Source organism: Chaetodon trifascialis, chromosome 12 (assembly GCF_039877785.1).
Source record: "Chaetodon trifascialis isolate fChaTrf1 chromosome 12, fChaTrf1.hap1, whole genome shotgun sequence".
NCBI lineage: Eukaryota > Metazoa > Chordata > Actinopteri > Chaetodontiformes > Chaetodontidae > Chaetodon > Chaetodon trifascialis.
Genome location: NC_092067.1, coordinates 2,030,209 through 2,044,282, shown reverse-complemented (window position 1 = coordinate 2,044,282; position 14,074 = coordinate 2,030,209). Strand labels below are relative to the sequence as shown.

Here is a 14,074-nt window from a genome sequence, read left to right as displayed (position 1 = left end):
TTAGGTTGTAGTCCTACATTTCAGACATTAGCTGTTAGCAGTTGAATTGTAATAAAACATGAAGCACTGATACTGATACTGATACTACCATTTGAATTATATTTAAGAGCTTTTTTCATAAAACCCAAATTTGTAATTTTCAGTAAATTAAATAATATTAGTAATAGTATAATAGTTTATTATACTTGTATAAAATAGTAAAAAACAAAACATAATAATAGGATATTATAGTAATAATAATAAAAAAAACAAAACAAAACAAAACAAAAAAACACAGAAATGATGCGAAACTCCCACAACCTGTAGTTCTTGTTTGGCTTGTCTTTCTAAATTACCTATCTGTTGGCCATTTTTCATGCTTCTGTTGTTATGTCTCCTTATGCTTATAGTGGTCTCTGTTAGAGCTTTGCAAACTTTATTTACCTTCATGGTTTTACTATTTTTGTTCAAATTTCCCTAAAGAAAGCAACTTATTCAAGGCTCAGTATTCTTTCACATCATTGCCCATCTTGCCTGCCTTTCCTCTGTCCTCTCGCTGTTTGTCCCAGCGCAGCCTTGAGCAAGGCCTGACATTTGCTGCACTGCGAAGGGGGCAGAGGTGAAATGACTGGACTGTAACGTGCACGTAGATAATGCAGCGACACAGAACAGACTGCATTACATATGAGAGTGGTGTGACCCAGTGTCATGCTCCAACAAAATTTTTGTTTAAACCTATTCCTGCTGAAGTTTAAGTCTAGATAGACTTTTCATTTGGCTCTCAGTGCTGACTTCCTGAAAATGACAAATTCATTGTTTGCAAGCTGGCGTTATCTTTCCGTTGGAAAAGCAGATTTCCCTGTTGAGTCTGGCTCCTCACAGTCCAAAAGGCTTTCCTTTCTTACCAGTCATATTGTACAGAAATTTGATATCTGTGCAATGTATGTCAACATGTACCAGTCGGCGTAACTAGTGAACAACTTTTTTCTTTTGAAAGACATATGTAGCTTCTCTATCTAAAGAATCAATCAGTGCATGAGTGATTGGACTGATGGACAGACAGATGAATTTAGCAAGTTAATGAGGAATTTACTGTCTCACTCTATGTGTTTGCTTTGGTTAATTGCCCCTAGAAGCATGCCTATCGTGATAGTGAGCTGTGGAAACCGAGGAATGTTTCTGCTTACTAAAGTGGTGACCCTGTGGCTTGAGTTGAGAGCTAGAAAAGGCTGCATGCATGCATATGGCATAGGAAACGTTGCACAATCCCCCTGTAGTCAAAGTGGCTGTTTACTCAGCAACACTGCACCTTGTGTTTATTTCAATCTGCGTTTCATCTATGTTTATACCATATGTCTGGATGGAAGTGTTTGTGTGAGTGTATGTGCGCGCATGCGTGTGTCTCCTGCATGTTTGGATATGGTGCAATCCTACCTCACCCCTCTGATGCTAAGCAGCTTTAGCCTGATCACCATCTGTTCAACCGGTTTGTTTTTGTGCACAAAGACAGCCTCGCACTCCTCACCCACTCAGGCACGCACGCAACACGCATGCATGCACGCACGCACACTCTTGCGCAGCTCTGCTTGTGTTCAATCCCCCGCCAGTTGATATTGCACTGTTTGCTGCAGCCAGGGGTATTTTTTTGTTGTTTGTTTCAGTGTGAAATTTGGGTGCTTTTACTTTACTATTGAGGTTGTGCTGAGTGTAATTATCTGTGGGATGGGTAATTCACAGAAGATGGGGGTACTGTTTGTGTCTGAAGTGTGCATGTGTTTGTTGGAGTCTATCTGCTAGTTGAAAGCTGCTCATATGTTATACTTTTACTGCATAATCCACTGCATCCAGTTTCTAATTACAGATGCTGCAGCCTCGAAATTCCCCTCCCAGCCAGAGGCCATCCAGCTCCCAGCCGGCTGCCAGCCAGCTACCAGTCCCCCCCTCCTCTTGGGGGTGTGCCCAGAATCCACTATAAACACGCCTCTTCATTCAATTGCAGGGTGTCACCAAGAGATGGCGTATCCCTCACAGGAACACATCTCAAGGGCAAAGATTTTTACTCCACTACATTCATCTGCTTTAGTAGGCTTACAGGTGCTGGTCATAAAATTAGAATATCATGGAAAAGTTGATTTATTTCAGTAATTCCATTCAAAAAGTGAAACTTGTATATTATATTCATTCATTACACACAGACTGATATATTTCAAACGTTTAGTTCTTTAATTTTGATGATTTTAAACTAACATCTAATGAAAATCTAAATTTCAGTATCTCAGAAAATTAGAATATCACTTAAGACTGATACAAAAAAAGGATTTCTAAAAATGTTGTCCAACTGAAAAGTATAAACATGAAAAGTATGAGCATGTACAGCACTCAATACTTAGTTGGGGCTCCTTTTGCCTAAATTACTGCAGCAATGCGGCGTGGCATGGAGTCGATCAGGCTGTAGCACTGCTCAGGTGTTATGAGAGCCCAGGTTGCTTTGATGGTGGCCTTCAGCTCTTCTGCGTTGTCGAGTCTGGCATCTCGCATCTTCCTCTTCACAATACCTCATAGATTTTTTATGGGGTTAAGGTCAGGGAAGTTTGCTGGCCAATCAAGAACAGGGATACCATGGTCCTTAAACCAGATACTGGTAGCTTTGGCAGTGTGAGCAGGTGCCAAGTCCTGTTGAAAAATGAAATCTGCATCTCCATAAAGTTGGTCAGCAGCAGGAAGCATGAAGTGCTCCAAAACGTCCTGATAGACAGCTGCATTGACCTTGGACCTAAGGAAACACAGTGGACCAACACCAGCAGATGACATGGCACCCCAAACCATCACTGACTGTGGAAACTTGACACTCCACCTCAGGCAACGTGGATTCTGTGCCTCTCCTCTCTTCCTCCAGACTCTGGGACCTTGATTACCAAAGGACATGCAAAATTTACTTTCATCCGAGAACATGACTTTGGACCACTCAGCAGCAGTCCAGTCCCTTTTGTCTTTAGCCCAGGTGAGACGCTTCTGAGGCTGTCTCTTGTTCAAGAGTGGCTTGACACAAGGAATGCGACATTTGAAACCCATGTCTTGCATACGTCTGTGAGTGGTGGTTCTTGAAGCACTGACTCCAGCTGCAGTCCACTCTTTGTGAATCTCCCCCGCAGTTTTGAATGGGTTTTGTCTCACTATCCTCTCCAGGGTGCGGTTATCCCTATTGCTTGTACACTTTTTTCTACCACATCTTTTCCTTCCCTTTGCCTTTCTACTAATGTGCTTGGACACAGAGCTCTGTGAACATCCAGCCTCTTTAGCAATGACCTTTTGGGACTTGCCCTCCTTGTGCAAGGTGTCAATGTTCGTCTTTTGGACAACTGTCAGGTCAGCAGTCTTCCCCATGATTGTGTAGCTTACAGAACTAGACTGAGAGACCATTTAAAGGCCTTTGCAGGGGTTTTGAGTTAATTAGCTGATTAGAGTGTGGCACCAGATATCGTCAATATTGACCTTTTCCACAATATTCTAATTTTCTGGGATACTCAATTGGGGTTTTCATCAGTTGTCAGGTATAATCATCAATATTAAAAAAAGTAAATACTTGAAATATGTCGGCCAGTGTGAAATGAATGTATACATTATACAAGTTTCACTTCTTGAATGGAATTACTGAAAAGAAACAACTTTTCCATGATATTCTAATTTTATGACCAGCACCTGTATTTGTAGTTAGGCAGTCACAGTTACTCAACTATTTTACGTTGATTATTTAAATCAACTTAGAAAAATATTTCTCGCACAAAGTCTTAAAAAAGTCATAAATGTGTGTTTCCATCAGCCTGTTTTAATGCATATTTTCGATTTGCAAACAGGAAATTCCTAAGTTTTTCTCTTACAATATACTGTATGAATTTTTTTGTGATTGTTGCGATCAAAAAAAACAAACTCATGTAAAAAAGTTGTATATAATCACTTCCTACATGATAATAAGCATACTTCACATTACAGAAACAGTTGAAAAGATTCAGTTCCCAAAAAGCCCAAAACATAACTTCGAAAAAAAAAAGTTACAAAATCATTCCTGAGTCATAAAAGTGATGTAGCTTTACAAAACAGCCTGTGACTCCAAGAATAAACAGGCTCCATCTGTTAGAGTTTGCTTTTGATAATTATCAACAAAAATGATGACCTAATTTTACTTTACATGCGCTGGAACAGAGACAGAGCTGCAGGAGCAGAGCACGTCATCTGGAGATTCCAGGGCTCGCCTATGTTTTCCGCAACAGGCGCGCGGCTCTCAGCAAAAATAGACCAGGAAGCAGCCAGTAGACAGTCATATTAGTATTGGTTGAATATGCGCTAATTTTTGCGATCGCAAGATTTCCTGGTCGGACTGATAATATACATTTTGATGCATGAGGGAGGTGGGAAAGTTGGCTTATCCATAAATGTAATTAAGTGTAATGGAAACATTTAGTGAAGTCTATAAAGTAGCCAGCAACACAATATTAATATCTGTGGCACAAATTGATTTTTAATTACTGGAGGTACGCGCTCCCCTCAGCCCTCCACCTATTTTACTGGCCATAGCTAGTCTGTGGGACAGTGGGGGCTAGGAGCCTGTTTGGCTGGCGACCATCCATTGAGTTAGAACAAAGGACACACTGTAATGCAAATAATGACTTTTCAGCCAACAACGCGGCCGGCTCGACACATGCCTGACAGAGTGACAGACAGGAGAACATCATGACGCCCATGGTGATGATGCGCGATGTGTCAGTGAAACTACAGGTTTACTCAGCTCTGAAATGTGCCGGGAGTTAATCGCTTCAAATGCACAAATGCAGTGAAGTTCACAAACCACCAACAGTTTATAGAATAGGATGGACTCTCTATCAGTGGCCATTAGAGCAGCTCTCTAATAATTAAAATAGATGTCACACTGTGCGGAAGAGCTTAATAAGTTATCAAGAGATTTGGCCACGACAGCTGAAATGTAAACTTCTGTGATGCAAAACTGTGTTTGCTTCTGATGTCTAAGTGTGAAGCGTTTTAAATCATGTGCATCTTCTTTGTACTCAGAAGCACATCAAGAATGCATTTTTTACTCCGGAAATTATGAAGAATCAACAAAATATCACAGCCTAGAGAAGGATCACAGACTTTTCAATGTCTAATGTCAATTTAGTCGCCTTTATATTTATTGATTTATTTACATGCATAACGTGCTGTCTGCCACCAGCTTTGTGTGGAAATACTTCAAAATATGAAACAATTGGATTTATACTTTATCCAAAATCGGGGTGAAATATTGCATGCCACGGATTAGATAGATACAGAAATCATCATCTGAGAAATAGTCATGATACTGATTTCACTGTTTCTTGGCCGTTTTCATGTGTGTGTGTGTTAACTGATTGGTCAATAAAAACAAGTAGATTGGCCCATCTACATCGGCCCATTGGCCCTTTATGCCCCACAACATTGTTTTTTTTTTCATTGGTCTGATTGGCCCATTAGGATTATTCATGATTGAATGTAGGTGTCCGGCGGGGGATGAGGCTCGCTGGCTGTGGAGGGAGAGTTGATGTTGTAGTAAGAACCTGTCTGCCTGGTCTAACATGATGAAGTCATGTTGAACATTTCTGTTTCCCAAAAAAACATTTATTTGAGGTGCAGCGGCACAATATTAATATCAAACACGCGTGCACAATGCCTGACGTAAAAAAAATGCATTCTTGGTGCACTTCTTAGTACTATGTTTTCCCGCAACTATAACTTTTTTTAATAGTTACTGTTTATATTCATTGCGTGAACAGTCTGAAAAAAGAGACAGGGACACAGAGAGGAGGACACAGACAGTCACACAGACAGAGTGATAAAAAAGATCAGTGATAATTAACTACAGTATATTAAGCCTATGATGTTGAACATCGCAGTGCGCAGTGCGAGCCGTCTGTTGCGCTCCGCAGCCGCCTGTGAAGGTGAACGAAATCTGGAACCTTTCAGCTCAATGACATGACTTTGAAAGCACCAACTGACTTGTTTTAACGAATTTCGTTAGATTAAAATATGTAGAACTGTAAAATATCACTTCCATGAGGCTGTTCAGTCAGACATTAACAGATCACAGGCTGAAATTGGCATTTCATCCTCCCGTCCCTCCCTCTTCAGCGCACTGCAAATGATTTCTGTCCAGTAATATACAGTACACACACATACAGGACTCTGCGTATTGCTGGTCGCCACATCAAATAGCGACTCGCAAATCTAAAATGCGCTACAAACAGGAAACCCACCAACTGAAAAGCAGAGTGGCTCCGCGAATCAGGCAGAGTATTAACATTTAACTGTTTAGCAGTTCAGAATGCTAGAAAAACGCGACGCACAACTTCTGTTATTCATGATTAATTTTCTGGGCACAAATCACTCGGCACGCGGAGATGCGCTGGGAGCCTCTCCAAAGGTGGGGAGAGATGTGGAGGAAAAGGCAGGATGGGCAGATGAGCAGATCCAAGAAGTGAACGAGCACTACAATAATGTGGATGATTAAGCATAATTATATTTAAAAAACTGCACAGGGTGCTCTACTAGACAAGCAGTTTTTCTCACAGCAGTGGAGGCTATGTGCAGATCTAATGAACGACTCAGCAAAGCTGACACGGTAACCAATTATAATGACTGCTCCTCCTGGTGGACTGATCAAGCGAGTGCAGGTAGTTTCCGCAAATGGAGCTTAGGGGCGTTACGAGTTGGCCCCGCGCCGATGACGTCATCGCGGGGGATCTCATTACAGTCACGAACCCGCCGACTGCAGAGCAGGGACCGGTCACGGACCCGCCAGGGCCCCAGGACGAGATTAGGGGAATTTCGAGGCCACTACATCTGTACTTAATCATTTTATATACTGTTCTGGTGTACAAGTCTGGTCGTGGGTACTGGATAGTTACAGTTTGCCTTGTCATTTTAAGTGTAATTGCTCTTTAAAGTGTGTATTTTTAATGTTTTCTTAATTTTAATCATTTTATTTTACCATTATCTGTTTATCTGTACTTATTTCTGTTCTCGCTGAGTTCTCCCTTGGAATATGACGGCTCATCTTATCTTTATCATGCACCATATATCGTTCTTGTTCAGTTATTCTTTGATATCTCTTGATTTAAAATCAAAATTGTTGTTCTATTATGGCTACTTATGTTCAATTCAATTCAATCTTATTTGTATAGCGCAAAATCACAACAGAAGTTGTCTCAGGACACTTTCCATATGGAGCTGGTACAGACCAAGCTCTTTTATCTACAGAGAACTAACAATTCCCCCATGAGCAAGCACTTGGCGACAGTGGCGAGGAAAACCTTTTAACAGGCAGAAACCTCGGGCAGAACCAGGCTCTGGGTGGGCGGCCATCTGCCTCGACCGGTTGGGTTAGAGAGGGAGAGCAAGAGAGAGAGAGACAGACAGAGAGAGATAGACAGAAGTGCAGTCAGAGAGACAGACAGACAGACAGACAGACAGACAGACAGACAGACAGACAGACAGACAGACATGCAGTCACAGTAACAGTAACAGTGACAGTGGATGTAATAATAGCAGTAGCAGTTGCAGTGGATGTCAGGCAGGGCCAAGGCAGGAGACGCAGCTGCAATCCACAATCCAGATTCAGCCACTGTGTAACCTGCAAGACGACCAAGCACAGAGACTCCGGGGAAGGAGCTAAGTTAGTAACACGCCGTGGTAGGACACGAAAGTGTGCAGATGGAGAGGGACAGAAGGACAGAAGGCTATCAACTCACTAATTCAATTCAGGCTTGTCCAATCTAGATCTGTGCGAGCTCACATAAAAAGGGCGGAGTTTGCTGCATGCGACCAATCGCAAACATGGAAAAATCAGCCCAAGCTGCATATTTCACTACGGAGGAGCGAACAATAATAATTAATAAATACGAGGAATACAAATCAATAATCCAGGCAAAAAGCAACACAGTTGCAGCTGCCAAACGGCGCAAGGATTGCTGGCAAAAAATCGCCGACTGTGTCAATGCGTAAGTTAGTGCCATTATAATATTACTTCCCCACTATGACTGCACTTGTATATCTGACTACAGTAACATTTGTGTGTTGCATAAATGTATGTGTGTATGAAATTTTTCGTTATGGCATGTGATTGTAGCCTTATTATTTGAGATGCAACCCGAGTGGAGCTAAGAGAACATGGGAGCAAATCAAACATAAGTATAAAAATATACTTCAAAGTGGTCAGTACGCTCACTATATCTTATACATGTAGCATATGTATATGTAGGCCTACATGTTGGAGGCTATATACAATACAATATACAACGGCAAACATCCCAGGGCTTAGTCTACATTATGCAAATTACACATCAACCTTGCTTACCTGCGATGTCATAAAAGCCCTCTTTGATGCATTGCATGGGCAGGTGGCCGGGAAACACCACGAATGCATTGACAAGCTCAGTCAGGGCCCCGCGACTTTATGAATAGCTCTACATACTGTGTTTTTCCCGAGGTTTTCGGCATCGCCAACAATGCCTGACATGATTTACTTAAACAAATAATTGATTAATGGCATTTTATCTGTGGCTTGCTTGTAACCCATCCAACGAGGGATTTAAAGACATCATAATAATTACAAACATCACTAAGAAATATATCACCTGTGGCAAAAAACCTCAGTGCAATGCACACTGTCTGCGGGACTGTCAGCGCGTGGTTGCGGTGCGTTACATTACTGATGTAAGGCTCCAGCAGCTGACAGATGTATTGTAACCCCTCTCCCGAAAACCTGTACCTTTCGCACAGTGATTGTTCAGACAATTCGAACGGATTACAGCGATCTCTAAATATTCTCTTGCGCCTGAGTGCTCTTCGCACAAGCTGTGCACCAAGATCCACGGGGTTCTCATAAAATGGACAGGCCATTTTCCAAGAGAACTGATTGGTCAGTAGGTGGGACTTTTATACCTGCTGAGCTCTTATCCTGAACTTATCCTGCTCCGGAGCAGGTTAGGTGTTCAGCATAGGTTACCACGGCAACGTAGCCCAATAGAAAGTAAGCCACCTTTATGGTACCGAAAAGCCAGGGTTAAGCCTGAAGTTATCTCGCTAAGCCGTAATCCAGCTTTATGGTACAGGCCTCAGGACAAGCCTGAGCCAGCCCTAACTATAAGTTTTATCAAAAAGGAAAGTTTTAAGCCTACTCTTAAATGTAGAGACAGTGTCTGCCTCCCGGACAAAGACTGGAAGATGATTCCACAGGAGAGGAGCTTGATAGCTAAATGCACTGACTCCTGTTTTGCTTTTTGAGACTTTAGGAACCATAAGTAGACCTGCATTCTGGGAACGCAGTGTTCGAGTGGGGCAATAAGGTACTATGAGCTCTTTAAGATAAGAAGGTGCCTGGCCATTTATGGCTTTGTAAGTAAGGAGGAGAATTTTAAATTCTATTCTAAACTTTACAGGGAGCCAGTGCAAAGTGGCTAGTATTGGAGAAATATGAAATATGATCTCTCTTCCTGGTTTTTGTCAGAACATGTGCTGCAGCGTTCTGGAGCAACTGGAGAATATTCAGCAACAAATTTGGGCAGCCTGATAAGGAACTGCAATAATCCAGCCTGGAAGTTCCAAATGCATGGACTAGTTTTTCTGCATCATTTTGAGACAAAATATGCCTGATTTTTTGCGATATTACGTAGGTGAAAAAAGGCAGTCCTTGAAAATTGTTTTACATGGGAGTGAAAGGACATGTCCTGGTCAAAGATAACTCCCAGATTCTTTACAGTGGTGCTGGAGGCCAGCACAATGCCATCCATAGCTGCTATGTCATCAGAAAGTGACTTTCTAAGATGTTTAGGGCCTACTACTATAACTTCAGTTTTGTCCGAGTTTAGCATCAGAAAATTGCAGGTCATCCAGGTCTTTATGTCATGAAGACATGCTTGTAGTCTAGTTAACTGACTGGTTTCTTCCGGCTTCATTGATAAATATAGCTGGGTATCATCTGCATAGCAATGGAAATTTATTGAGTGCTTCCTGATAATCTTACCTAAAGGAAGCATATATAAGGTGAATAGAATTGGTCCAAGCACAGAACCCTGCGGAACTCCATAGCTGACTTTAGTGAGCACAGAGGAGTCATCATTAACGCGTATAAACTGAGAGCGATCTGACAAGTAGGATTTAAACCAGCTTTGCGCAGTTCCCTTAATGCTAATGAAGTGTTCCAGTGTCTGCAATAGGATACCATGGTCAATGGTGTCAAATGCAGCACTAAGATCCAATAAGACTAGTACAGAGACAAATCCTTTATCAGATGCAATTAGAAGGTCATTTGTAACTTTAACCAGTGCTGTCTCTGTGCTATGATGTACTCTAAATCCTGACTGGAAATCCTCAAATAAACTATTATTGTTTAGAAAGTCACACAGCTGATTGGCAACTGCTTTCTCAAGAGTTTTTGAGAGAAAGGGAAGGTTGGATATCGGTCTATAGTTGGCTAAAACCCCTGGATCAAGAGTAGGCTTTTTAAGTAGCGGTTTTATCACAGCTACTTTAAAGGACTGTGGTACATAGTCTGGTGATAAAGACAGATTGATCATGTCTAATACTGAAGAGTCAATTAGAGGTAATACTTCCTTAAACAGCTTAGTCGGGATAAGATCTAAAATACAGGTTGATGATTTTGATGATGAAATTATTGAAATTAGTTGGTGAAGGTCAACAGAAGTAAAACAGTCTAAAACTGCGACAGACTGAGTAACAGTTTGTATGGTTTCTGTGTTTGAAGACAAAACAGTACCTGTTGACGACAGGAGCCGATGAATTTTTGTCTCTAATAGTTAGAATTTTAACATTAAAGAAGCTCATGAAGTCATTACTGTTCAGAGCTAATACATGGTTCAACAGAATTATGGCTCTCTGTCAGCCTGGCTACAGTGCTGAAGAGAAACCTGGGATTATTCTTATTTTCCTCTATTATTGCAGAGTAATAGGCTGCCCTGGCACTGCGGAGGGCTTTCCTGTATATTTTAAGACTGTCTTGCCAGGCGAACCGAAATTCTTCCAAATTGGTAGAACGCCATTTCCTTTCTATTTTCCGTGAAGTTTGCTTTAATTTGCGGGTTTGAGGGGTATACCATGGAGCTAACCTCCTATGTTTAATTTTCTTCTTTTTTAGGGAGCAACAGAGTCAAGTGTCATACGCAATGAACCTGTAGCACGATCAACCAGGTAGTCAATCTGGGAGGGACTAACGTTAGCATAGGAATCCTTTGTTGTATTGAAACATAGCATTGAATTAATTACTGATGGGATCATATCCTTAAATTTAGCTACAGCACTATCAGACAGGAGTCTGGTTTAAGAATTTTTGCCTACTGGCTGGTAGTCTGGTAATATGAATTCAAAAGTTATTAAATGATGGTCCGATAAAAGAGGATTCTGTGAGGAGACTATTAAGTCTTCAATTTCAATGCCATATGTCAGAACAAGGTCGAGGGTGTGGTTAAAACAGTGAGTCAGTTCATGTACATTCTAATGCAAGCCAACTGAGTCTAATACTGAGATAAACGCAGTGCTAAGGCTGTCATTATCAACGTCGACATGTACATTAAAGTCACCTACAATAATTACTTTATCTGCTTTAAGGACTAAACCTAGATAGAAAGTCCGAGAACTCAGCTATAAATTCGGAGTAAGGACCAGGAGAGCGGTATACTATAACAAATAAAACTGGCTGCACTGTTTTCCATTTTTCATGAGAAAGAGTGAGAACTTAAACTTAAATGTTGTCTTTAACTGTTGTTAAAGACAACATTTAATATTTGAGAACTTCGAGTTCTTTTCAAACAAGAAAAAAAGATTTGTAGGAAAACTTGTGTTTTTCCTATATTAAGGACTCTCAACATATAGTACTTCATAATTATCTTATAGCCGAATGATCCAGATCAGTAAACCCCTCATCAACGTACACAATAACTTCTCGACAGCTACACGTGGAGCCAAAACGTTCTTTCTCACATATTAATCTGTCACATTACAGTATTATGCCTGCTGACCCATCCAGGATGTTTCCCTATCTTTCACCCAGTGCATGCTGTGATGGGTTCCAAGAATAAGTAGATAAAGAAGCTACATGCATGGGATTATGTGTCTGCTACTGCCAGCATTTTAGCCTGTGTGTCTGTTCTTATGCAAGGTCCATTACCTCCTTTATCTGTATCTGCACCAGCTCCCCTCCATCCTTACAGCTGCTAAACCTCATGTCTCCAACATACACACATTCACTTTCTCACATATATATATCAACACACATTATTCCGCAGTGTGTACAGGTCAAATCAAGCCCATTAGCCCAGTATTGTGAGTGCAGTTGTAGCCAGGAGCTCCATTTAGGTGGTATGTGTATTGCAGTGTAACCCTGACCTGATGGCTTGTTAATTCTAAACTGCTGCCCTCAGCACCCCAACAGATGGAAACATACCTAATTCACATTCTGTTGGTTGTGTCATTTCTAACACTGGCTTCAAATTCACTTGACTGACTGATTGTGCGAAATGATGTCACCTCAAATAATTACTAATCAGGTGATTATGTCGTAATTGCGACTTGGAGTCTCTGCTGCTCCCCTCAGCTTCACTATCATTTTTCACAGCACTTTTTTTGTTCACTCTCACCATTCTTGTTTGTTGTTTCTGGCCACAGCACAGCTGTTTTCAGCAATAAGGCTCTAAACACGCTGACTTTACGTAACCTGCCAAGGATCAAACAGCAGTCAGACAGAGTTGGCAACTAGCTGGTGAACATAGTTGGGGTATGACAAAAGACAGATATTTCCCTCAGGAGTAGTTGGAGACCAAAAGCTGAAAGAGAGTGAATATTGGACTGACAGTCATCAAGTGGCCAGAAACACGACTCCAAATAGATGCTGATGTTACTCTGTGTCTTCTGGACACATAAATAATCAACTCTTAGCCAACAGGGTTGCCCTTTTAAGTGTATGTGATGTTAATGTTTTGTTTTTTTGTTCTTTTTCCACCTGTGTTGTTTAGGGGTCCCTTCAGTGTGGTGAGAAGATGCATCAGCAGAGAGACGGGGCAGCAGTTTGCTGTCAAAATCGTAGATGTGGCTCAGTTCACCTCCAGTCCTGGACTCAGTACAGAGGGTAAGAGATCAGTCTCTCATTGTGTCTTGCTGTTATTTCTCTCTGTCTATTACTCACTCTCTGCTGTTTCCAGTTGCTCATGAATATTACTGGAATTAATTGGCTTTTTGACAGACTTTTATTCATCTCACTCTGTTACACACTAGAAGAAGAATCATGTTTATCCTTGTTTATGTGAGAGCGTTTTTTTTCTTTTTCTTTTAAACAAGTCCACTGAACACACACTGGGTGAAGACAGAAACTAGTAGATGAACTTAGAAGGCAGAGGAGAAATTTAGAGGAATGTAGAACTTTGTTAGAGAAAGAAAACATGACCAGTTTGCAACAGTCTACATGGACAGGGTGCACATAACTTTTTTAGTAAGGTATTCAGGTGAGTAACAGGAGATGGTGTTCGTTGCTCACCCCATACATAGCATGGTTTTAATTATTGCAGTCTTCCTTGCTGTCACCCACTTCAGCTTCCTGCCTGGTAGACAATGAAGATGCATCTGGTTGAAATTCTTAGTAGCTGTCTCCATCCACTGATGTCCACGCTGGCTGTGTCAAATGTCTGTATGGTCATCTTTGACAGGTGAATGTTTATCAGGGCTGAAAGATGAGTATGTGACAGATCAGAACTATGCTTTTTAGAGTTTTTATTATGTTGAGAAATGAGAATCCCCTTTAACCATGCTAATTAAATGCTAACCCTAAACTCCATCAGCACGTTAAATGTGCTACCAGGGGAGCAAACACACTGGACGAGGTCTACTCGAACATCAAGCTGGGCTTTAGGGCTAAACCACTTCCTCACCTGGGCCAGTCAGACCACATGTCCCTGCTCTTAATTCCAACATACACCCCCCTCAGGAAAAGTTCTCCTGCCACAACCAGAACTGTCAAAACCTGGCCTGAAGGTTCCTCTGAACAGCTGCAGGGCTGCTTTGA

At 41.4% G+C, this 14,074-nt stretch overlaps 1 protein-coding gene across 25 annotated transcripts in view; it reads left to right on the top strand.

The window, feature by feature from the left end:
- caska (calcium/calmodulin-dependent serine protein kinase a) overlaps positions 1-14,074 on the top strand; it is a 239,352-nt gene that overhangs the window by 89,642 nt on the left and 135,636 nt on the right. For all 25 annotated transcript variants that reach the window (XM_070975881.1, XM_070975879.1, XM_070975882.1 and 22 more), the window contains one exon: positions 13,032-13,144. Coding sequence is in view for 24 of the 25 variants with exons in the window: in XM_070975879.1 (XP_070831980.1) it covers positions 13,032-13,144 (113 nt within the window). In the remaining variant the exon portion in view is untranslated. The remainder of the gene's footprint in view (positions 1-13,031; positions 13,145-14,074) is intronic.